Source organism: Megalobrama amblycephala, linkage group LG8, assembly GCF_018812025.1.
Source record: "Megalobrama amblycephala isolate DHTTF-2021 linkage group LG8, ASM1881202v1, whole genome shotgun sequence".
NCBI classification, from domain to species: domain Eukaryota; kingdom Metazoa; phylum Chordata; class Actinopteri; order Cypriniformes; family Xenocyprididae; genus Megalobrama; species Megalobrama amblycephala.
The window spans coordinates 17,255,161-17,282,621 of record NC_063051.1 but is presented as its reverse complement, the minus strand read 5'-3'; the positions used below and the strand labels follow the sequence as shown (position 1 = coordinate 17,282,621).

The 27,461-nt window shown below is 37.2% G+C and overlaps 1 protein-coding gene and 1 long non-coding RNA gene across 7 annotated transcripts in view; one reads left to right on the top strand and one right to left on the bottom strand.

The window, feature by feature from the left end:
- The window catches only part of LOC125273912 (LIM domain containing preferred translocation partner in lipoma), a 278,126-nt gene that overhangs the window by 110,229 nt on the left and 140,436 nt on the right, over positions 1–27,461 (bottom strand). For all 6 annotated transcript variants that reach the window (XM_048199720.1, XM_048199723.1, XM_048199721.1 and 3 more), the window contains 2 exons: positions 16,535–16,641; positions 5,717–5,839 (listed from right to left, as the gene is read on the bottom strand). In XM_048199720.1, the coding sequence (XP_048055677.1) occupies positions 5,717–5,839; positions 16,535–16,641 (230 nt within the window). The remainder of the gene's footprint in view (positions 1–5,716; positions 5,840–16,534; positions 16,642–27,461) is intronic.
- Positions 13,093–18,039, top strand: LOC125273913. Its single transcript, XR_007186139.1, has 3 exons — positions 13,093–13,366; positions 13,485–14,091; positions 16,450–18,039. It is a non-coding gene; the product is annotated as an uncharacterized LOC125273913 (long non-coding RNA).

Genomic DNA, 27,461 nt, shown 5'->3' with positions numbered 1-27,461 from the left:
AGTAAATGATGCCCTGGGTCACTAAAGACCCGATTTGTGCATTTAAGGGTTAAATTTAACACATAATCTGAGATGTGGCAGACATGACACTGTGGTGGGAATTTTATTACTTTCAGAAGAAAAAAAGAAAAGAGGACAAGTTAAATAATCTATAGACCCCTTAATCGCCTACGTCACTGTGACGTCACCGCTCTAGCTGGAGGCAAAAAATAAATAAGAACTAATAGCGGGCGCGCTAAAAGTTTGAGGTTTTGACTTTAAAATGTCGTCTTGTTGTGTTTTTGGCTGCCAGAATAGAAGGAACAGGACTTTTGGTTCAAAACTAAAGTTTTACCAGATCCCGGCAGACATTCCTTCACAGAAATCAAAAAGATAATTGTGGTTGAATGCAATACGGCGTACAGACTGGACGGAGACGATCATAAATAATACTCGTGTTTGCAGTGCACACTTCATATCAGGTAAAATAATCGATGCATATGTAATGGTGTGTTGGTTTTATCTAGAACAAATCAGCAAGTTTCTGTTTTATAGGTGAAAAGTTGCCAACTTTCAGCGCACTAGCTAGCTTAAATGTTAAACAAACATACAGCGATAGATGTGTGTGCCATCCTTTGAACGGTCTCTTAAAACGATCCACATTGCTAGCCATAATCATAGTTAGCCCAGCGTTAGGTTACATTAGACAATAAGCCTTGACAAAATTCCCCGAACCACCCGAAAGTAATTCATATGTTGTCTAGGAAATATCCAAAACTTAAGTTAATTTACAAAAATAGCTGTCACGGTCCCGCAGAGTCAGTTACTGTACATATTCGGACAGTTCTGAACCTTCTTCTGCATCTATGTTTAATAAATCCCTCCTAAAACATGCTAGCTTACGCTTGTCAACATTGAGTCCAGCGTCTCTTTTTGCCTCCAGCTAAGCCCCGCCCACCAGGAAAGGTTGCAATGTTTACAAACTTTTAAGGGGTCTATTAAGAGTGCACTTTATTTTCTACAGGCGGTGTATGGCAAACTCAGAACTGGCTCTTGGATGGATCCTACTGTGTGTGTTTGTGTGAGTCTGTTTGCAGGGACAGGGGTATGGTTGAAGAGATGAATGATGGAAGCAAATGGGGTTTATATAATGATCACATTTCATTTTATCTTGTTACACCCTCGAGCACCAATTAAAGCAAAGAAACAGTTTTGATAGGCTGGAAAGCATCAGGTTGAGTCAAAGCAGCAAAACAAATTCAGCTGCCATTTCACACACAGAAGTCGATAAAGACCACAAAGCAGGTCCCTTTACTACAGGTTTCAATGAACAGGGATAAAGTCCCTTTCCTTAAAGCTCAAAGAAGGGACGAGGGGAAGAGCACTTCTATTGATTTCTGAGAGAAGGCTCTGTGATTTGGGAGCACTGTGAACTGAGGACGCTGTTACTCTGTGCTTGTACAAGTGGAAGATTACAGACAGAGCAGCTGTGCCAGTGGCCTTAGCTATAAAACCTGGCACATGAAACAAGCCCAGAGTCACTCTAACACATAATTCATATAAGATAAACAGAGGGGAAAATAAAGGCCAGACAGATCCGCTGGATGGATAAAAAGGTCAAATCAAGTTAATCAGCCAGAAGCAAAATTAGCTGGAATGATTATCAGAATGTGTGTGTGTGTGTGTGTGTGTGTGTGTGTGTGTGTGTGTGTGTGTGTGTGTGTGTGTGTGTGTGTGTGTGTGTGTGTGTGTGTGTGTGTGTGTGTGTGTGTGTGTGTGTGTGTGTGTGTGTGTGTGTGTGTGTGTGTGTGTTCTTGTATACATGGTTTATGAGGACATAAATGTGTATAATGACATGGGTATTACAATGTAAACATGGTACAACGTAAACACCAAATGGCTTTTTTTGACATTTCAAAAATGCAGACAGTTTCCTGTGATGGGTAGGGTTAGGGGTAGTGTAGGGGGATAGAATATACAGTTTGTACAGAATAAAAACCATTACGTCTATGGAGAGTCCCTGTAAACCACATATACAATTGTGTGTGTGGGTGGGTGGTTCAGGTATTCCCTATGTTGTGGAGACATTTTTTGGTCTCAATGAAGAAAACAGCTTATAAATCATACTAGATGATGTTCTTTGAAAATCTAAAAATGCAGAAAGTTTTCTGTGATTTAGGTGTAGGGGTAGGTTTAGGGTTAGGAGATAGAATATGCAGTTTGTACAGTATAAAAATCATTATGTCTATGGAATTAAACTTTTGGATTTTGGAAAAACACAAAAATAATTAGCATTAATTCACAGTAATTATGCATATTTCTCCCTAGATATATCAAAATACATTTATTTTTCTGTAAACTGTGAGTTCATTACAGTCAAAACAATTAACACACTATTATGTTTTAATTATTTCACCACATTGTTTTCATATAACATAATAAATAATAAACTGTGAGTTTGCTTCAGTCAAATCAATTAACACTATTGTGTTTATATTAATTTTTTCATATTAATAATTTCATTTAGCATTATAATTTATATTATATATTATAATATAAATACATTATAAAAATAATGCTTAATGTATGTTCATGTAATAATGATATAATGTATGTTAAAATATATTATAATATATATAAAACATTAGAATTTACCAATTTTACATCAGCAGTGTCTGACAATTTGATCAGATATGGTACTTGTTAAAAAGTTTGAAAAGCACTGAATTCAAGCATTCTGGGAAATTTCTTCTATTAGGTTTCATATAATGAAGGTTAATTTATTATTATAAAATTGAAAATAATATAACATTTCTATGGTGACATTTCAAACTGTATATTGTGTATAATAACCTGTCCATTGGTAATTCACAGTGAAAATTTTTAAATCTTTTCCAATGAGAATTACTCATCATAGCACAAACATTTATGACACCTTGTGTTCCATATAATTACAACATTAAATTAAAAATAAATATTTCTACAATAACCATCTCTTCATCTTGACATGCCATTGAAAAAGTCTGGGAAACACTAGAAACACCAAAATCATATACTCCACGCTCTGGTGGATCAACGCTGTCATAAACGGCCAAATGAGCGGACAGATATCAGAGCAAGTGAGGCTGATCCTGAGATTTAACCCCGATACCAGAAACTACTCAGGCTGTTTTCTCTCTAACACTGTTTTTTCTCTGCTTCTATAAATTTTTCAAGTCTACTGACAAAAGCTTTCAGACTCCTTTCTGTTACTTGTAGCTCTCACAAAGTACTTTTACAAAGATCTGCACTTAGACTATATTTTATTTAGGAAAAACTTACCTGCCACTTCAAAAGTGTGCAGGTGCATGACCTTTAAAAATGCGCGCCTGTCAGTGTGTGTAGACGTTTGTGTGCATTAAATGTGAGTGTGCACATTTCTCCACGTGTGTATCTGCATACTGTATTTGCAGTACTTGTTACCAAACCAGCCTCACTTTGCTGAGAGCAACATTAATGTTTCCTCAGCATACTGTACCACTGGCCTCTGCGTTTGCCGGAACTGAGGTCAAAGCCTGTTTCGCTCTGAATAAAAACAGAGCTTTTGGCTCAGACACTGATATGTGACCTCTTGACCCCTCATCACTCTGTTTCCCTCAGGAATTTCTGCAGCATTGCTACATCACGACTATGTGTCTTAGGAAACATGACTATATCTCTGATTCACAGACTCTCTCTGCCTCTGATAAATGTACTTCTTTGCTACACAGAATGTAATAGGCAGAATATCAAATGAATAGGATGTCCAAAATCTACAGTAGCCAAACAATAGCCTGCCCATAAGGCCTTTTTAAAGGGAATCTATAATGCCCCTTTTATAAGATCTAATTTTAAGTCTCTGGTGTCCCCAGAATGTGTCTGTGAAGTTTCAGCTCAAAATACCCCACAGATCATTTATTATAGCTTGTCAAATTTGCCCCTATTTGGGTGTGAGCAAAAACACACACCAGCTTTGTGTGTGTCCCTTTAAATGCAAATGAGCTGCCGTTCTGAGCTTTAACAGCTCATGCTTCGGTTGCTCAACAACAACAATGCTGGAGAATCTCACGCAGCCAAAATGACGATTGTCAGTAACGGTATTCAACATTACACTGCTCAAACTGGTGTCAGACACTGATGGAGAGACTCAGAAAGAAGTTAATTCTGTAAAAGAAAATATCTCTCTTTGCATTGAACTTTGAGCGTCGTAACTTTGCAGATGTTGTTTATACTCAAACAGCAACATTACACACTAAAGTTAACAAATTGAAATCATAATCAACCAGCCCCTTTAAACCTTTTCAAAATGTTTGGTCTAATCAACATTTAAAGTTTTTTTTTTCTTCAAATTTAGCTTTTCTAGTTAAAAGTTTTCTAGTAAAACTGTGAATTTGACTGCATAAATAACTATTTCCTCTCCATGAACAGACATTAGCTACCAACGTATCGCAAATACTTACAGACCTCCATTCAAGCTTAAGAGTTTTCTAGTTTAATTTTTTTTTTGCAGAGTTGTGTTTGTGCAGACTTTATGCTCAATAATAATTTTAAAAGAGTGCCTGTCGAGGACTCTAGAGATCAGCAAATGGAATAGACCGACCCCAGAGAAGAAAAGAGGAATATGGACCGCTTGCCAAAAGCAGGGTGTTTCTAGTTCAGAGACAGCACTCTCCATTATTAAGCTTTGGCCATGTAATAAGGCGAGCTCTATCTGTGGTGCTGTTTGCCAACAGGAGGGACTTGTGGTTGCTCCAAATGCGACAGCATTGACTCCGAATGCACTGGCCTACATTCATTGTGTGTTGAACTATTTAGTAAAGTGCCCTAGGGCTCAACTTGAGTGTCTGCTCTTAACTTCATTTGATATCTATTAATGATATGGGTCATTATAATTTTAGACTATAACACTTTCCAAAAATGAGAAATGACTGGTACACTTACACGTTTTGATTTGCTTTTCATCTGTCTCGATGTGCAACCTAAATTGGTTAATCTTTTTTAAGTGTGTAATAACAGGTTTCCAAGCGTGTTTTGTTGTTTTTCTTTTTAAGAAGGGCCTCCGCATTCAAATCGATTCACCGTGGGAGTGAAATAAAGGCTGATAAATAAAATAGAGATAAAAATAAATAAGAGATTTTAAGTTCTTTTTCACAGGCACAAGTCTGCAACTTCCGCAGAATTATAGATGACACTGTGGATGGATGACATACTGTATTTCTCCAAAGACCATATTTACACCAAGCATGAATATTCGTAGTGAATCTTCATTGCATAAAATATTTCTTTCTCCACTATAATGGAGAAATTTTCTGTGAACCACATTAAATTTTAAGGATAATCTGATATTTAAACTTATAGTTTTGGTCCTCAAATTTGATTGCCCACATGATACATTGTTTCAGTAGGAGACTAGGAGTCGCTGAATTCACTCAACCAATTTGTTCAAATACACTGATTTGTACAGGAACTAAACTTCACTACTGTGTGATGCACCGAGAGAATTCTTTTTTGGTTTCATTTGGAAATATTTTCATAGGAGGAGGAGAGTATCTGGCAATATTGTGTTTAAAATGTTAGCTACTCAATATTAACAGTTGTATAATATGAAATGCAACAATTGCAACAATTTCTAAACCTATGAAGCTTTCAGGGTTTCACATCATATATGTTTAGGTAATGCTTGTTTGAAGGTGATTTGTAATGTTTGTAATGACGGTACCTGCGGCGTGCGTGGTTTGTACGGTGAACTGCTCTCTAGGTCGGCAAGGATGCTGGTCAGGGAGTCGATCTCAGCATCCAGACTGGAACGTCTCTCTTCTATAGTTTTCCCAGGTCCTTTTATCTGAAACACACAGACACACTAACCTGTAATGAAATGAGGTCTTTTTGAAAGAGGGCTGCTCTAAATCAGCTAACCCACTTAATCACAGTTGAACATGCAAGCTAAAATGAAAGAAAAATAACTAAATATTATACACAAAGAAAGGATATTTAATGTTCAAATACAGTACATATTCCACTGTGGGCTACTATTACACAATACCTTCAGCATTAGAGCAATTGGTAATGTTTTTTTTTTTTTTTTATGTCTTTGTATTTTGTCTTTACGTGTTCATTAAAATTAATCGTGGCCTCAGACAATTGACTGAAAGTGTAAATCTGTAACAATAAGACATGATTGTTTGGGAGAAAGTCTTTAGGAGAAAATCTTAATGATGTGAAAGAAAAAAAAAAACAAACAACAAATAACGCTTTGTTGGTGAGACAGCTCATCTCATATTAATTGAATCACCCCTTAGCTCTCTCTCCCTTTCTCTCTCTGTCCGCTTTATCTGTTTTCACTCTACTTAAAAGTTTCACTGTCTCCCAAACTGACAATAACAAAGCCTCACTCTCACAAAGTTTTATTCACACTCCAGTTGCAGGTTTCTTTTTAAGATGTTTACACTAAGGTAGCACGGCACATCCATAAATAAATATCCCACCTCACTTAATCTAAATATCGGGTCTCACTTGATTCATGTGTCGTGCACAGTGTTCTCACCAAGTCCCCAGGTAAGCACATCAATATTTTTTGTATGAGAATATTATTTGCATTATAAATTACACAAAGCATAACATACATACATATATATATATATATATATATATATATACACGCACACACACACACACTATTTTCCCTTTCACAGCAAAATGTCATGAATTATTAATTCACAAATATCATTATGTTTTTGGGGAGTCGCACCATGTAAAATTTTAAACCTGAATTAATCTTGCCTTGTCATAACAAAGGTCAAATTAAGATATAATTTAAAGTCCCCCTATGATCAACAATTGTATCCCTTAAAACTCACCTTTGATCACCGAAATGACATATTTAAATGTTTTTTTTCCCTGTGAAAATAATTTCTTCCTGTCTTAAAATAGCTTGAATGTAACTACACCCTTGCTTCATTTAGTATACTGATGAATTTGCACATTTTTTCTTAAAGCATATTAAAACCACCACATAGACATAAACAACATTAAAAACTTGATTTTTAGCACAGGGGGTAATTCAAGTGGTTCATTCAAGTCACTGTATGTCTAAACTGCATTTGTATTATTTATTTTATGTATATAAATGAATAGGTTCATTTATTCAGTGTGCTATACTTGGGCAGTGTGGCACAACTGTTTAGTAAATTGGCAAATTACTCTGACTGTGGTTTCTAGTACAATGTAATGTAAGGCAAACTAAGGTCTTCTCAACTGTTCTTAAGCAAAAACAGTTATGGGCCCTATCATACATCCGGCGCAATGCGGCACGGCTCAGGTGTTTTTGCTAGTTTCAGCCCAATGCAGTTATCATTTTCACGACCTGCGCCACGTTGTTTAAATGGCAAATGCATTTGCGCCCATTTGTGCGCCCATGGGCATGCTGGTTAGAAAACGAGGTGTGTTCAGGCGCATTGTTGGCGCATTGCTATTTTGAGGCAACTGAAATAGACCGCACCATTGACTAATAGGGCTGGGCAATATATCGCATGCGATTGTCACGCGCATTTCGTCAGTAAAGCCGGTTCCCTGATTACTGCTAAATCGCCATCACCTGCTTTCAAATGGAGCGGCATTTAATAGACAGAGCCGTAGTTCACTGACAAGCTACGCAATATCGCGTTCATTATCGAAGGCGATTCATCTGCAATATGAACGCGATATTGCGTAGCTTGTCAGTGAACAACGGTTCTGTCTATTAAATGCAGCTCCATTTGAAAGCAGGTGATGGCAATTTAGCGGTAATCAGGGAACCAGCTTTATTGACGAAATGCGCATGACAATCGCATGCGATATATCGCCCAGCCCTATTGACTAACTGAAACCTGGTCTAAAGTCAAAGGCGCAATATTTTTTTTTTGTTATTTAAAGAGTGCGTTAGTAATATGTGCTTATTAAAAATAAAAGGATTACATTGTAAAAGATTATTATTGTGTGCATAAAGATAAAAATGCTTCGGTGGAATCCGGCTTGTCTTGTAGATGGTCTGCTCACGCGCTTTAACTTCACGCACGAGCAGATCCGTTTCATCGCTAGAGAAGCATGCAGTTTTTCTGCTTGCAAATTCCACCATTTAAATAGCGAATCTGCCATGGAGCGAGCACAAATGGCTTTTAAAGGGAACGGGAGATAAGACTCTGATTGGTTTATTGCAGGTTACGCCCAAAACACACCCAATAGGGACAACCCCTCTAGACCATGCGCCAGGCATGCCAACCATTTTTCCCGTCGTTAACCTAGCAAAAGTAGATTCAGACACGCCCTAAGTGCACTTGGGCTGTGCACTTTAGACCATGCGCTTAGATCATTAAAATAGAGGCCCTAAGTCTTGGATGAGCAATACATCTGAAATCACTGGCTCCTGTCCTTTATGTCGGAGAAGGAGCAAAGAACAAAATTATCAAAGGCATTTGAGGAATGGCAGCCATGTGACAAAAAAAAAAGAAGGTGTGAGGGGAAGACTTTGACAGTGTTCTCTCTCCTCATCAAAGGGGGCACAACACCCTTCTCCCCTCACAGCTGAAGGACACTGATATTTCTTCTTGTCCTCTGTGGCTTCTTTTTTTTCCCCCTCATCTTTACATGACACTAGATAAACAAAGGCCCTTTATGTGAATTGACATCGATTTTGCAAGTAGCTTTAGTGAGTTCAACACTGTGGCCATGACATAAATTGTGGTAACTTTTAACAAACAATATTAATAATTTGTGCATGCAGAATGAAAGGGAGACCCCCAGTATGTTTCTGCTGAGCAAACCCACTTATAAATTCATAAAAAAATATAAATGAATATAAATATCAACATAATAGAAATAAACCACCCCTTTTGTCAATACTAGTGAGATGTATATATACAGTACACATATACACATATACAGTGGAAAGAAAAAGTATGTGTACCTTTTGGAATTTCATGGTTTTCTGAATAAATTTGTCATAAAATGTGATCTGATCTTCATCTTAGTCAAGGGTATTGACAAACATAATGTGTCTAAAAATAATTTTAAAAAAATCTGATCTTTCATGTCTTTATTGAACACACTCATTCAACATTCAAAATGGCAGTGGAAAAAGTATGTGAACCCTTGAGTTAATGACCTCAAAAAAGCGAATTGTAGTCAGGTTTTAGCACACCTGGAGTCTCGTTAAGATAATACGTTTGGAGGTGTGGACTACAGCTACTTTGACTGATAAAAACCCCTCAAACTTTTGGAGTTTGCTCTGCACAAGAAGAACACGCTTATGTGAGCCATGCCTCGCCAAAAAGAGCTTTCAGAGGAGCTACGATCAAGAATTGTTGCTTTACATAAAGCTGGAAAGGGTTACAAAGTTATTTCACGACTTTAAAAATTCACCAGTCTACAGTTAGGCAAACAATCTACAAATGGGACTGTTGCTACTCTACCAAGAAGTGGGCGCCCAGTCAAAATGACACCAAGAGCACAACGAAGACTCATCAATGAGGTAATGAAACAACCCTGAATGACAGCCAAAGATTTGAAGGCATCATTGGAACTTGCTAACATCTCTGCTCATGAGTCTACTATACGTAAAACACTGAACAAGCAAGGTATCCACGGCAGGATACCACGAAGGAAGCCACTGATTACTAAAATGAACATTGCTGCATGCCTGAAGTTTGCAAAAGAGCACATTGACACTCCACAGCAGTATTGGCAAAATGTTTTTTGGGCTGATGAAACTAAGATTGAACTATTTGGAAAAAACACATCTGGCGTAGAAAGGGCATGGCATATCATCATGAAAACATCATCCCAACTGTAAAGTATGGTGGAGGAAACATCATGATTTGGGCCTGCTTTGCTGCATCAGGGCCTGGCCAGTTTGCAATCATTGAGGGGAAGATGAATTCCCAAGTATATCAGACAATTCTTCAGGATAATGTGAGAATGTCTGTACATCAGCTGAAACTCTGTAGAAGGTGGGTGATGCAACAGGACAACGACCCAAAACACCGGAGCAAGTCCACAACAGAATGGCTTCAGAAAACCAAAATCCGCCTTTTGGAGTGGCCAAGTCAGAGCCCAGACCTCAACCCAATAGAGATGCTATGGATTGACTTGAAGAGGGCCATATACATGAGACGTCCAAAGAATATGACAGAGCTAAAGCAGTTCTGCCAGGAACAATGGGCTAAAATTCCTCCTCAACGATGTGCAGGTCTGATCCACAGCTACAGGAAGCACCTGGTTGAGTTTATTGCTGCTAGTTATTAATTCTAAGGGTTCACTTACTTTTTCCACTGCCATTTTGAATGTTGAATGAGTGTGGTCAATAAAGACATGAAAGATCAGAATTTTTTGTGTAATTATTTTTAGACACATTATGTTTGTCAATACCCTTGACTTAGATGAAGATCAGATCACATCTTATGACAAATTTATTCAGAAAACCATGAAATTTCAAAAGGCTCACATACTTTTTCTTGCCACTGTATATGCACACACACACACACACACACACACACACACACACACACATGAGTGCTAAGGAATATTACTCTGTACTGATTGGCTCATTGGCTCTATACTTTACGAGGAGAGGAGAGGAGAGGAGAGGAGAGGAGAGGAGAGGAGAGGAGAGGAGAGGAGAGGAGAGGAGAGGAGAGGAGAGGAGAGGAGAGGAGAGGAGAGGAGAGGAGAGGAGAGGAGAGGAGAGGAGAGGAGGTCTCGGGATTGCTTGAGGCACTAAGCTCATAGGCCAGGATCAGTGACTGACTCTTACTGAAACTTATCTGTTTGGATTACCTGTCACAACCTATTACAACCCTAACATGCCTCTACTTGGAGCTGAGCAGGCCCTAAAAAGCTTCTCAAACAATCAGAGGAAAGGCCAAACAGAGATTTGCATCATTAATGCCAAGGTCCTGAACTAAGATGAACTTGAACTTGAACTACAAGCAAACAGACCGGGGGGGATTAATTAAGAATGAATTGCACCTGCTGTTTGACTTGTTTAGCGCTAGATTCACTAAATAAATTATGCAAAGCAGGTAACGGCACAAACATGGATACAATGATGAATGCTATTGGCTCAATTCCTGATCTTCTGGGTTTGTTCTCAATTCTAGGTTGTGATCTCACACAATTTACTTGGACCATAAAAAACCTGAACTGGCTTACAAAAGCATCTTTCAAATGTAAATATGAGGAATAACTGCTGCTATGATTGACAGAAAATGTACACATCTATTAAATTTGCTTACAGTAATAGCAAAAAAATATGGCAGCAGTTAAATGTAAATAGATAAATACACATGCCGTAGCAATATTTCAGCACATGTTGAGCGAATCGATTTAGAACTGTTTCAGAACAGTTTAAGGGAGACAAATACACAGTGAGTTCCATACGATTATGCGATATAAAACAACTTCCGAGGCTATTTCCACGGTGAAATTCCCTGTATTGTTTCATTATTAATTATACTGCATGCTGCAATTTAAAAAAGGATCAAGACTTTTTATTTTTTAAGCATGTTCCTATAGCAACCAAGATTGAGTCATGCACACGCCACAAAAAGACCAACAATTTGCAGAAAGAAAAAAAAAATCCTGTACAAAGAGCCATTGGAAAATGCACACTTACACAAGTATGTGAGCATTTTCCCTTCGGCCCCTATTTTTGTGAGATGTTTTAGGTGAATTATCTTAATCTCATTTGGAGGACTGGACAGTCAGTTCAATAGAAGGACATAGTGTTATGAAAGAAAATGCATAGCAATCTAATGAAGCACTTCCATCGGTTATGTAAGCCATCCTTTTGCATTCTGGTAAGCACCGTTTGAAGAGAGGAAGCTGATTTAAGTGCTGAGTTTAATGAAAAACCACAGAGACAGATAAGTGAAGTTAAATAAAGACTGCATGTGTTGCTACGTGTTCTGTTACGGGAAACAAAATAATTTAGGCCAAGTATCATTTGATTATTCATGTTCACCGCGGCACTCCGGCCTCTTCCTCTTGTTAGTTCTGCTTAGATGCAGAAATAATTCAACATCCCCTTTTTCATTCATGAAAGATGTAGAAAACTGGAATTAGGGAAAGCTGTGGGTCGAACGGATTGCCGCTCGTTTTCGGTAAAGTACTCTCACTCACATGAACGCACAAGTACTGTTATCAGAATCAAGAGCTAAGGGTCTTCAGGGGAACGGCATGATGAATACTACAAAATGTGCTTTGCTGTGGATTCTTTTCTATGTCACAAACCATCTGTTGTCACTGATCTCCTCTCGTCTGAGATGTAAAGCCGGTTAAACTGATTCCTGTATGCCATTCATTTCTACAGAGGAATCGAGATCCTCGCCTCTACAGTCTGATGTCTTTTCTGTACTAGCCTAATTATCCGCCAATAACACCGTCTGCCGTACGCTGACTCCATAGAGCTAGATCAACAAACGCGCTGATTCCCCATGGACAGGCTTCCTCCCTTGCAGAGCAGCGTTCGTGGGAAAGCGATCCAGTGGAGGGTTTTATTAGAGCAGAGAACATGCCTGTAGTCACATTCTGAGCAGCAGATAAAGTGGCCTTATTTAAAAAAAACTGCTGAGCCACTGATGAAGACTTTACAAGCGTCTCACAAAAATAAACAGCGGCGTCTCGGCGTCACCCATCAGTGACTAAATCCTGTCCTGCAGCAAACCTGGTCAAATTGCAACTACGCAGACACATTATCAACAGGCTGAAGCAAAAACAATGATGGAAAATAAAAACTCTCTCATTCTGCACTGTTCTAGCAGTAGGCCATTCAACTAAATAATGTGAATAGTTTTTTCTACACATTTTTATCAGTCCATGGATTCATCTAAGGCATACAGACAGTTTGTGTTAAATAATTAAACATTCAATATGCGTAATTCCAATGAATATTAGTCAGAAACAGTTTTGAGGCTGTAGTTTAATGGCTGGACAATGAGTTCTAAGGGGGGACTGATTCCCTGAAGGGGGAAAATGACCGATATGAACCAATAGGTGTCAGCCTTCTCTGTGCCCTCACTCATTTCTACACGGGTGCCAAATGAACTAAAGAGAAATATAAACAACTAGGGCACACGCCTGGTAAACAGCCACAAAAAGAGTTGCAGACTTGGCTGGCCTTTTGTCTGTTTATCTTTAACACGCATGAAAAGGGATCTGAAGTTTGCTCTAAGTATTAAAGCAAGGTCCGTGTACCTTCAGGTCATTTGATTTTCTGTTTAAGAAATAGAATATCTAGAATTAAGCCAGATTTTTGGACCCCTTTCGTCCCCTTTCGTCTGACTAATCTTCTGTACTGCAACCAAAGCCACCCTTTTTTGAATGGATGTCAATGGAAGTGAGGCTTCATTATGCTGAATAAACTGCTTTTGTGGGGAAACAGTTTATCATTTAATAAATCAACAGCTTATTGGATAATTTTCAACATGTGTTCATTTTGGACTGATCTATTTCAGAATTTACAGTTGTTTTTAAAGCCCGGGACACACCAAGCCGACGTCAAAGAACTAGTGGCGACGAAAGATGATTCGCTTCTCATCGCCTGCGTCTCAGCCAAAAAGCTGCGCTTGAACACACCAAAAGGACTAAAGGCGACTGTCAACTAACACATGCGTTCTGCGCCTGTGTGTAAGGAAATAACCGTCTATATCAGCAAGTATCAATAGTCTATTTCCGTCATTCAAAAAGGGAAACTGAAACTACGACTGCAGATATCCAAACTGTAAACAAAACAGTGTTTGCTTACCATTTTGAATATCGATCATGCTGATCACTTTCTTCATTCCAGTCGGCTCATGTTATTATGAAAATATTTAGCTTTCACTTTTATTCTTGTACACCGGCTCGTTCGCTAAGCTAAACAGTCAATCAGAGTTCTCTCTCTCACCGACGGCCCAATGGCGATTCAACATGCTGAATTGGCCCAAAAAACCATCAGCATCCGACTACAGCCAACGGTGCGAAAAAAACACCAAAAAACTAAGCCGACCGACGATCAAAAACAGCCCGACATTGCCTGACAGCTGACTGTTGGCTTGGTGTGTCCCGGCCTTGAGAAGTCAGGTTAGATTCATTTTACATCGCTTTTCATTCATTTCTATCACAAACATTATGTGCGTCCCAATTTGCGTACTTAAACACTATTCTATGCCATTTTGTAACATTTTAAAAACTTTACTTATGTTTTCACTGTAATAATTATGTTTTCAGTCCCAATTATATAGTTTTGAATTATGAACTGAAGCGAGATCATATATTTTTAATGCCTTCACTGTTGCTATTCCAGATCATAAATCCTGCATCAATTCAGTCTTCCAACTATTCTTTATATTGTCAAATTGATTAAACTATACTTTTGGGCACCTCAAGTTTAAACTGCACCTTATCTCTACGTTTGGAAGTGCATTTTATGAATAAGAACACACCACACTGACGACACATATTCCCTATTATTTTGGCTTCAAAGTGGCGAAATTTACCAAAAGGTGACGACTTTGGGCCCCTAATTGTAAATACAATAATCATGGAAACTCTTATATCCAAACTCTTTGTGCCTCAAAAATAAAAAATGGCAAATGCCTCCTCAGTTTGAATAGACATAATGCCTGTGTTAGTATAGCCTAACTGTATTCCATTATAGTTTACTGTAATTCTTTTGCCAGTCATATTACAGTTGCTTATTGATGATTTCCATTTCACCTTAACATGTTGTTACAAAAAGGATTTAAAGCATTGTTTCTCAGTCATTTACATGGATGTGCTAAATATCACAGTGGGGATGATACACTGTCTAAGCTTCTAATCCAAAGTTGAAATATTATTTACCTACTGTGCAATTTTTTTCATTTGTGGACACATAAACATTTCATATGACCAATTTGGACAGGCTTTTCACTGCCAGAGTGTGTTTAAAGGGATAGTTCACCCAAAAATGAAAATGTGATGTTTATCTGCTTACCCCCAGTGCATCCAAGATGTAGGCGACTTTGTTTCTTCAGTAGAACACAAATGATGATTTTTAACTCCAACCGTTGCCGTCTGTCAGTCAAATAATGCGAGTGGATGGGAACTTCTACTATAAGAGTAAATAAAACTTGCATAGACAAGTCCAAATTAAACCCTGCGGCTCGTGACACGAAACGATTGGTTTGTGCGAGAAACCGAACAGTATTTATATCATGTTTTACCTCTAATACACCATGTCCGAATACAGCATTCGCTTAGTGAGGTCTGATCGCACTTTGACAGCGGCAGTGATGTCTAGCACTCGTTGAAGTATAAGCGAGAGACATCACTGTCGTTGTCAGAGCGCGATCAGACCTCACTAAGCGAATGCTGAACGCAGTTGGACATAGTGGTGTATTAGAGGTAAAAAATTATATAAATACTGTTCTGTTTCTCGCACAAACCGATCGTTTTATAAGTTTTATTTACTCTTATAGTAGAAGTTCCCATCCACTCGCATTATTTGACTGACAGACGGCAACGGTTGGAATTAAAAATCATCATTTGTGTTCTACTGAAGAAACAAAGCCACCTACATCTTGGATGCACTGGGGGTAAGCAGATAAACATCAAATTTTCATTTTTGGGTGAACTATCCCTTTAAGATGACAATGAGGCTGATACACAGTGTTACTGTAGGCTTAAGTGTAGTGTAGTTGCTCTATAAGAGATGTATATTTGCAAGAAAAATAAGCCAAACATTTTAAAGAAAAGTTATTGCGCTTAATATAGAGACTAATTTGCACAGTTTAACTATTAACTACATTAATTATTATTCTGTGGGATAAGACTAAGGCAGTACAGAAGACAGAGTGAGTTGAGAAGGGGCATTTTTAGGGCCTCCCAAAAAATGTAGCTTAATTCATTCTTTTGTTTCTTAAACAAAACGAAACAAAACAACAGTTGGTAATTTCTAATTTTAAGTATAAAATCAAATGACCATAAGATACACAGACCAAGCAAGTGTCCTGAATTTATATCAAGGTTCAAAAATCTAACACCACATTGAAAATCAAGGATTTGAAATCTGATTTAAAACTGGAAAGCTCTGGGATTTTGACAACAACAAACAAAATAATAATAAAAACACAAAATAAGACAAAGAATTTGAGAATCCGCATTTCAGGTCACTTTTTAAATAAGCAAATTTGTTCACCGTGTGAACTTTGAACAAAAGGTCAGATTTCTTTGCTTCCACTGAAGCACATGATTTGGAACACTCACAAATCATGTTTGTTTTGCAAAAGCTTGTGCAGTTCATGCCAGCTTGAGTGCATGATGTAATTAAGGAAAAAGGGGGACATACCAAATTCTAAAAATTAAGTACATAATGCTGTTGACAAGAAACTAAAATGTTTTTCATTTTCATGCTGTTAATGTCTTTTTTTTTTTTTTTTTTTTTTTTTTTTTAAACAGATTCATGAAATGAACTTTTGGACCCTACTGGGGGTCATTTGCCATTTTGGGTATACTGTATATTGTGATGACCGGTAAATCTCACCTGAAAGCCAAGGGAGGTCTCATCCATGGCCGGAGGAGGTGGAAAGCTGGAAGGGGGTGGGAGCCCGCTGGTGTCAATGGCAGGTGGAGGAGGTGGAGGATAGTCCCCTGTAAAAAAAAAAACAGCAAGACAAAGTTTAATCAACCAAACATGTTTAAAGGCAAGACACCAATAAGTGACTGATAAACTCTCTTCCTCAGGGATGAATCAATACACAAAAGGTCGGAGTGGGTGGAAAACTTTTGTAAAATCTGATAGATCAAGCTTACATATATCTGACACACCTAGATGTCACAAAGAATGCCAGATGAAAGCTTTAGGGAATATGATACTTTCACATGACATGATGATTAACTACAGTTTTTTATATCTACAGCCTCCTACAAAACATCGGCCTGTGTAAGTACTTAAAAGTGTTAGAGAGTGTAGAAATTGAAAGGAAGGGAGGCTTACACACACTTACCATATTGTCACTGATAGATTAATACTGTACATTTAACAGCAACTATTTGGTTAACTAAGAAGGTCTAAGCTGTAGTAAGTAGGTGTTTGTACAGATTGAAAATCTAAGTACTGTGCTCAAAACAAGTTAGATGGGACATTTGTCCAGCCAAGTGTGTGGCAATAAGCCAATCGCAGAGTTGTAAAGTCCACAGCTAATCCAGGGATTGGGTTCCACTCCATGTTTCAAGCAGGATCAAAATCTGCTGGCCAAATTATATTCTGATTTGGCTGTGCTTGGCATCCAGTTTTGGACTGAATCATTTGACCGTCTAAGTACAAATCCACAAGTGAGCTTTCCAAATTACAGCGTTTTAGGGGAGGCAATAGGAGTTCACTGCTGTATCATGAGTCTTTGAAGAGACTTTTAATGTATTTTTTTTTTAGTCTTGTTTATTTTTTCAGTATTTTTATCTGTCATTTGGATTTAATTGATGTCAGAAATTTTGTTTATCCAAGTCTACTGGCCAAATTAATTTACTATGGTCTTGAAATGACTAAAAAACTGAAATATGAATGTAGACAGAAAATGTCACATGTCTAATTTTTGTACAACATAAAATTGCTGTGAACATGGCATCAAACATTCCCCAAAGGCACAAGAGCACTTTAGGTGAACCGTTTATGTAATAACCTTGTGACCTCTGTGAAAACTCAAGCACTGCAACAAAATAAAGAAGGAAAAGTGTCTTACATCCCCCTTTCTCCTCCTCCTGCGATTTCTATTTGTACTTTTCTCTGCCTTAGCTTACATCCTAAAGTCACTTGTAAGTTGCAAGTTGACACAAAATTAATATCTTAAGATCCTTAATATCTTATGCCTCTCCAACATCCAATGATGTTTGGATTTCTGAATTCAGGGCAACACGAGAGATGTAAATGTTTCAAAGATGGCATGATTTATTGAGGAGGGCTGGAAGAACGGGGCAAAAAGAGACCAAGAGAGGGAGGTGTGGGACAGTGCCTTGAACTACAGAGCAAACTGAAAGAGGAAGCTATTTTTTTTTTAAAAATGTGGCTAAGAACAGACATTGAGACCAGATATTATCAGCCCGATCTTGAGAAAATATGTAACTTTTTTTTTTTTTTTTTACATTTTGGCAAATTGGAGTCAAATCCATATGAATTTCTACAATTTCAGTCATATGAAAACATGAGATTTTTTAGAAAATTCTAAGCGTGAAGGTCCACAAAATGTACAGTAAATTACGAAGTAAATAATGACCAGTTAGACTGACCTCTTTTAATGGCAACAGTCTATAACCTCTCAACGACAGTTAACAGTCATTTTCACTCAAAACAAACATGATGGAGACCTGATAATACTAATAATAGTTTTGTTCCAATACCTAGTGAGCTGCCTAGAGTACTTAGGAGATGCAGCCTTGCCAGTGTGAAGGTTGACATAAATTTTATATTGTTTCGGCCACATTATAGGGCAGAATTACATATATACAATATCTTTTACAGAGAAGTCAAATCCATAATGCCTTTCAACATGCTTGGTGAAAAGAAAAATGGTGGATAAGAAAAATGCATACTATTTGAAAATTTGAAGTCAGCAAGTTTTTTTTTTATATAGTAATTAATATTTTATAGTAATTAACTATCAAAAGTCAGAGTAAAGGCTTTTATAGTTCTATTTTAAACAAATGCTTTCTAGTCAGAATATTTCTGGGAACAAATGTATCATGGTTTTCACAAAAATATTAAGCAGCACAACTGTTTTCAACATTGATAATATTAATAAAGGTTTCTTGAGCAGCAAATCATCATATCGGAATGATTTCTGAAGGATCACATAACACTGAAGACTGGAGTAATGATGCTGAAAATTCAGCTTTGCCATCAGTTTTTTTTTTTTATTATTATAGAAAAATTGCAATAAATATATGTAACTGTAATATTTCACAATATATTTTTTTTACTGTATATTTGATCAAATAAGCATAAGGGATTCAAAAGCATGACGTTTTTTGAACAGTGCCTTGGAACGCGTAGCATTATTCAACGTGTTGACGTAATTTCAACTGAAACAGGAAGACGGGGCGGGACATATCGAACAGCCCCTCCTCTTTTTTTAACACTCTGAGGTATCGCCGGCGATACCACCGCGTTTTTTTTCTTACCAGTGTGAAAGAGACTCAAAATACTCCGTCAATGTTGCACATACAATTAAGAGTTATACACCATTTTAATCTGTGGAATATCTTCTTTTATTTGTGTACACTCAGAGTAAAAACAAAATGTTGTGCTTTTTGCAAAATAAAGATAACTAACATGATGCGTGATCTCTCGTCTCCCTCTGAACGAAGTCCAATCTGATAGTTCTCAGAAAATGAACTGTAACTTAGTGAATACTAATCACAAAAAAATTAGACTTATGTCTAAAAAAACGTTGAAATGTCAGGTTTTAACCCTCTGGAGTCTGAGGCTGATTTGGGGCCTGGAGAAGTTTTGACATACCCTGACATTTGTGCTTTTTTCAGTTGTTCATAAACATATTAATGACAAAGGTGTCATTACACTGTATTCAGCACAAACTAGGCTACCATAATATGTGAGGAACATGTATGCACATGTTTGTGTTTTTGAAGGAATAACGTTTATACGTGGTTATTGAAAAAACAAAAAAATTAAGTCACTGAAATAAGGCCAAAAATATATATTAAATCTGTGTTTACACGACTTCTGGGTATTGGGGTTTGTAGACTAGAGTTTTTGCTTCAAAATTATGTAAAAATTATAATGCCTACTTGTTCATATAACACAATATATTGATTTAGTTTTTGTAAGACACTTTTTGTCAAGAAACACAGTATGCGTGGAGGTGTGAATCATCATGAATAATGGCTCATTTACACCTGAGAAGACAAAAGAATTGCTTAAAGAACCTCTAATGGTGCTGCATATTAATGAGGCCTTTCAGTCAGGTAGGCTGTGAAAAAAACCTCTGTAATCTCAGCTCAATTTAAAATAATGGTATTCTATTATATTCTTTAAACTATAATGTATTTCTGTGATGCAAAGAGTCTGAATATAGGTTTTTAGTTTAAAAGCATTCACATTTGGAGAAATATTGATGGATTCTCATATGTTTATGTCAATTTTCTATACAGAAGAGTTATATTTATTCTATATTCATTGTTATCACTATGAGCGCTGGTGTTTTCAATTCATACTTGTAGCCGGAGGGTGCTCTGTACATCTTTAGTCCACAATTTATTCCAAAGAATAAGAGGACATTTCAGGAATGGTGGTTTCAATTAATTCTTGCAGCCGGAGGGCGCTCTCTGTGCACATTTAGTCCACAAATTATTCTAAAGAAGAAGAAGAACCAGGAACTAACGGCATGTCTTCCAGAGGTCGCTAACATACAGGCTTTTACATACAGATAAACACTTTTCAAGACAATAAATACACGATTGAGATGATGTATGCCTGTATTGACTCATAATTTGCATCTGAATAGCGCTGGCTCCGTGGGCGTGGCCGCATTAGCGGATAATGAGCTGAATCACGGATTTCTGACATGTGTCTCTTTTCATACAGATTAAATAAACACAGAATTTTTGTTTTCGATATGACTTATATGATTTAAAACCTGACATTTCAACGTGTCTTTAGACCTAAGTCTATCTTTTTTGTGATTAGTAGTCACTAAGTTATAGTTCATTTTCTGAGAACTATCAGATTAAACTTTGTTCAGAGGGAGAGGACAGATCATACATCATTTTAGTTTTCTTTATTTTGCAAAAAGCACAACATTGTTTTACTCTGAGTGTATACAAATAAAAGAAGATATTCTATAGTTTCAATTGATATATTACTTATGTCTCTATGACAAAAAATGACGGAGTATTTTAAGTCTGTTTTGCTGCAATGTGAAAAAAAACCTGAAAACGCGCCGGCGCGTATCCAGCACTCATAGTAATGACAATAAATCCTGAATAAATATTACTCCTTTGTATAGAAAATTTACAAACATATGAGAAACCATCAATATTTCTCCAAATGTGCATGCTTTTAAGCTAAAAGCCTATATGAAATGCCATAGAGGTAACATAATTGTTCAGACACTTTCCATCATACAAATACATTATATTTTAAAGAATATAATAGAATACCATTATTTTAAATTGTAATAATATTTCACAGTATTGCTGTTTTTTCTGTATGTTTGATATACACCACATGATCACAGAGGGTTTTTTCACAGCTTACCTGACTGAAAGAGCTCATTATTATGCGTCATTTCAATTATAAGTCATTTCAGGTCATTATTATGTGATTATTTTGTCTTCTCAGGTGAGAATCACCCATTATTCATGATGATTCACGCCTCCACGCATACTGTGTTTCTTGACCAAAGATGTTTTAGAAAATTTAAATCTCTCTATTGTTTTATATGAAAGAGTAGTCAGCATAATTGTTACATAATTTTGAAGCAAAAACTCTAGTCTACAACATCCAATACCCAGAAGTCTTGTGAACACAGATTTAATATTATTTTTTTGGCCTTATTTCAGTGAATTAAGTTTTTTGTTTTTTCAATAACCACGCATAAACATTATTCCTTCAAAAACACAAACATGTACATACATGTTCCTCACATATTATGGTAGCCTAGTTTGTGCTGAATACAGTGTAATGACACTTTTGTCATTAATATGTTTATGAACAACTGAAAAAGTGATGTCATGAAAATCCGTGAACCATAGTGGGAGAGACTAAGTTTTGAATGCTTATATCTCCTTAATGCAAATTTTATCATTGTTTTGGAACACAGCAGATTATTCATAACCTTAAGGCTAATATATTCATGCTAAAAGCTAAAAAAAACAAAAAAAAAAATTAAATTTTGATTTCAGGGGGACTTTAATTATAAATAAACTTATTTTTTTCCCATTTGTTTGGTTTCATTAGAGTGCATCATTCATTCGAAGCACAGAGTTCCCTAAGTAGTGTGCTTCATCAGTCACTTATGAGGTTCCATTTCAATTTAGAGGGCACTTGTTTATGTAGGCAGATATGGCAAGGCAGCTCAAGTATTAGAACAGAGTTAATACCTGTCGTTTTCTTCTCACACATGAGAACAAACAATAACACTTGCAGGGCCTCCGATGAATCATCAGGTCAACTTCATGAGCAGAACATGTAACATCACATAATGGGCAAATTTTCCCTGACAACTTTGAGGTTTACGTCGCTCACAGCTAATGCCAAATAGGTTTCTGCCTTGTGACACAGTGTTATGAAAACAAGTACAGACATTATATATGTGTTTTTATTGAGTCGTCTGTGGTGTGAGGTCAGCGAGTTTGGGACATGTTATCCGGTTGCTGGTTCGACTATGGAGAAACCAGGGGGCCCCTGTGCCATGAATGAGAGAGTCTCCATTTATGCAGACCGGGAAGCAAAGGCAGTGCTTACTCGCTAATGAGACAAGCAGCAGGAACACCTACTTATTACCACACATTTCCACTCAACTCTTTATTGAGCAATTACACTCAAGTACCGGCTTTGTGAGAGCCGAATTCTAATCAGTAATTAAAGTTATTTGAAAGGACCATGAGAGGTATAATTGGTAATCAGGAACATGAATGTTGTTAAGGGTTGAGTTTAAAAAAAGAAAAAAAGAAAACAGGCTTTAGATGAAACCAGTGGAGCATAAGAGCAGAGATGAAATACACTTCCTGTAACGGGACGATTATGTGTGCATTTCTCAGATGTGACCCAAAAAAAGTGGTCAATCATGTGCTTTTGCGGATGTATTGTGTGTTTGCATACAGTAAATGCTCATTTTATAACACAGCCTGCTACACAATTTTATTCTCTGCACTGAAAAGGGTGGCGATTGACATAGAAGTCAAGATATTATTCTGCTCGCCCTCAAAATAAGCATCCAGATGCTCGATTTAATGAATGCTAACTTAAAGAGTGCCCTGTTGGCAAAGCAGTTCTAATTGCTTCTAGACAGATGAGAGAAGTTTTAAAATCAAATTCCTAAATCTATTTAATATTAAAAATGTTTGAATTGGGCTGCAAAAGGAACATATTCAACATTCTAGATTGTAAGTAAATCACTCACATATGTGACCAAATTTAACGCTAGATGACTAAATATTTGCATGTTCCCCAGTTTAAAAAAGGGAACATTGATACGTCTAGGTTTTTATTTGATCAAAGCTACTTGGCCTGAAAAGTCTAAGAGCTAGAACTAATGCTGTAATATAATAATTATAATCCATACAGTATAATAATGACTATAATCATGTCATTCCGCAAATTCAACAGGTTTTTCTTTGTATTCGTTTAAATGCACAGAAGTTATTTGAGGCTGAAAGTGAACAAGAGGAACTTAATTTTGAAATATACAAATCTCTTGTTTGAATTCAGTGCAACCTCTGTCCATCTGGCATTGATACTGACACAGTAGCAACTGACAACGATACCATTTCAAAGGAACATCTATTCTCATACTGTTTATGAGATGAAAATCTCCACACTGACAGATTCAGTCATAAACTCAGAAGAGCTTTCCGTGGAATGTCACTTTTGTAATCTGTGCAGGACGTCACGTTTATTTGGTACATATTTAGATCCACTGACATTTTTGTCTGCACTCCAAATTCCACAATGAATTTGATTTACAGCATAAGTTCAAGCAGAAGCATCTTTGCACCGGCATTTAAACACACCGCAGTAAACAAAATGAATGGCTGGGTGTATTTGGCAGCGAGGATCTCCAGTTTAGTCGTATCACTGGTATAAAACTCATCTGTCAAAAAAAGTCCATCCACTATATTAACATCTTTGCCCTATCCCAAAATACGTATAAAAATCAAACCACAAACAAATATTTTGCTGACAATAATAGTCTTTTTATCATTAAAATGCTTTAGAACAGAATTAAGTAGTATTTAAAAGAAACTAAAATGACTAAACTAATAAAATATAAAATAATAAAAAAAAGACATAAATCTATAATCCTTCAGAGTGCTAAAAGAATAAAGTGCTATAATTACAAATGTGACATTTCCAATGGTTTATCTTTGCGGAGAAGTTCTCAAAATGTGCTACTGCAGGGAGAAGTGCTAAATGCGTTATTTTATCTGTAATTATCCGTCCGTATTCTCTCTAGCATCCGCTGCAGCTCTGAGGTTTAGTCCTGCTCTTAATGAGCTATAATATACTACAGACTGATTTATGGCTTCGTCTGGCTGAAAACGCCACACTGGGTTTGAGGTTTTTGGAGATGTCCTTCTCGAAGCATAGAGTAGCCGACAATGCTGGTTTGTGGAGATCTGAAAGGAATTCAAGAGGGACAGAACATAGAGTTTTGAAATTTAGAGAAATAAAAGGGGGATTAAAATATTGTGCGGGAACAAAATGGAACAAGTAAAATGGAGAGGTGATGGCCTCAAATCCACAATCCCAGCCGTGTGATCTTCAATAAAAAGGACCTCAAAAGTACTGTGATGAACAATTTCTTCACTACTAGTGAAAAGTGAGAGCTCTGAAGAAATGCATCTTAAATGAAATCTATCAGGGATGTAAAATGAGAATCATTTTGATTTAGAGAGGCGAACGGAAACTCATAGCGTAGCCATGTATATTTAATTTACATGCAGGGATGGATCTTGTAAATCTGCAGGTAGACATGTTCCAAAAAGTCACTTCAGTCCAGAACCATGGGGTTTCTGTACAAAGAGCAACAGACAAAATGGAGGTTTCAGTGAAAGTATTCAGACTGAGATGAAAAGTGAAACATCAATCCAAAAATGCTGAAGGTATCAGTAGAGAGCAGTGCAGTCCATTGGTTGAAAATAAAAGAGGAATGCAAGCTTGATGAGAACGAGGGGTTTGTACCAAGTGGAGGGAATTCGCTACGTAATTTAAGGCAGGCAGGTCACACGGTAGTTAAAGGTTCATGTGAGGACACACAAGGACACACAATCCAAACGGGTGCCAAATTATACTGTGTATACATGGTCTCTGATTTAGTCGGAATTTGTATTGGGCCTTGAATGTTTGTGCAGTTGCGAAACAACAAGGTTTATGGAGGGTACATATGCTAGCGGTACTGTACTGTAATAACATGTTCTTAGTTTTCAGACTTTGGATGTTGATTTCAAAACCACTGGCATATATCTACAAAGAAATCTGCTGTGCAACGGCAAAACAAAGCAATTTTGAGTTATCTTAGAGCACAAAAAATTATTTTGTATCAAATACAAAATATATTTGACAGAAATATGCATGGGGGACATAGTGTATGGGGGCGGGGGGCATTTTATTTTTATATTTATTATTATCATATATAAAATATTTTCCAGATAATATTCTATTCATTTGTTTTGGCTTTAGTACAATGACAGGAATATGCTAATCTTTACATTTTGGAAACAGAATGTCGTCATAAAAAAATGTATATCACACTTACATGCACTATTTTTCCCCACACTCAATATACAAGTAAATAGGTATTTATACACAAATATACCTGTATATATACCTTTATATGCTTTAAAATTTTAGCAATTCACTCACATAAGGATCATCATATTTGTTTTTTTGTTTTTTTCAAGTAGAAGGAACAAGATGAAATATTTTGACAGTTTCCAAACAACAATCTGACTTATGACTTGTAATGCAGCCTAAATCATAATCACACTGTGTTCGTTCGTTGGCCAGAGGAGAACTGACTGAATTATCTTTGACTGAATTATGAAACTAAAATCGTTATCAAATCATAATAATAATAAAAAAAATGGAATAGTTAACATACAGTGGGTACGGAAAGTATTCAGACCCCCTTAAATTTTTCACTCTTTGTTATATTGCAGCCATTTGCTAAAATCATTTAAGTTCATTTTTTTTCCTCATTAATGTACACACAGCACCCCATATTGACAGAAAAACACAGAATTGTTGACATTTTTGCAGATTTATTAAAAAAGAAAAACTGAAATATCACATGGTCCTAAGTATTCAGACCCTTTGCTGTGACACTCATATATTTAACTCAGGTGCTGTCCATTTCTTCTGATCATCCTTGAGATGGTTCCACACATTCATTTGAGTCCAGCTGTGTTTGATTATACTGATTGGACTTGATTAGGAAAGCCACACACCTGTCTATATAAGACCTTACAGCTCACAGTGCATGTCAGAGCAAATGAGAATCATGAGGTCAAAGGAACTGCCTGAAGAGCTCAGAGACAGAATTGTGGCAAGGCACAGATCTGGCCATGGTTAAAAAAAAAAATTCTGCTGCACTTAAGGTTCCTAAGAGCACAGTGGCCCCCATAATCCTTAAATGGAAGATGTTTGGGATGACCAGAACCCTTCCTGGAGCTGGCCGTCCAGCCAAACTGAGCTATCGGGGGAGAAGAGCCTTGGTGAGAGAGGTAAAGAAGAACCCAAAGATCACTGTGGCTGAGCTCCAGAGATGCAGTCGGGAGATGGGAGAAAGTTGTAGAAAGTCAACCATCACTGCAGCCCTCCACCAGTCGGGACTTTATGGCAGAGTGGCCCGACGGAAGCCTCTCCTCAGTGCAAGACACATAAAAGCCCACATGGAGTTTGCCAAGATGGTGAGAAATAAGATTCTCTGGTCTGATGAGACCAAGATAGAACTTTTTGGTCTTAATTCTAAGCGGTATGTGTGGAGAAAACCAGGCACTGCTCATCACCTGTCCAATACAGTCCCAACAGTGAAGCATGGTGGTGGCAGCATCATGCTGTGGGGGTGTTTTTCAGCTGCAGGGAAAGGACGACTGGTTGCAATCGAGGGAAAGATGAATGCGGCCAAGTGCAGGGATATCCTGGACAAAAACCTTCTCCAGAGTGCTCAGGACAATGACCCTAAGCACACAGCTAAAATAACGAAGGAGTGGCTTCACAACAACTCCGTGACTGTTCTTGAATGGCCCAGCCAGAGCCCTGACTTAAACCCAATTGAGCATCTCTGGAGAGACCTAAAAATGGCTGTCCACCAACGTTTACCATCCAACCTGACAGAACTAGAGAGGATCTGCAAGGAGGAATGGAGGAGGATCCCCAAATCCAGGTGTGAAAAACTTGTTGCATCTTTCCCAAAAAGACTCATGGCTGTATTAGATCAAAAGGGTTCTTCTACTAAATACTGAGCAAAGGGTCTGAATACTTAGGACCATGTGATATTTCAGTTTTTCTTTTTTAATAAATCTGCAAAAATGTCAACAATTCTGTGTTTTTCTGTCAATATGGGGTGCTGTGTTTACATTAATGAGGGAAAAAAATGAACTTTTTTAGCAAATGGCTGCAATATAACAAAGAGTGAAAAATTTAAGGGGGTCTGAATACTTTCCGTACCCACTGTAACTTTGTAGGATATATAGAGTATGTAAATATAAAAAAAGCCATTCGTAAGAAGTTCATA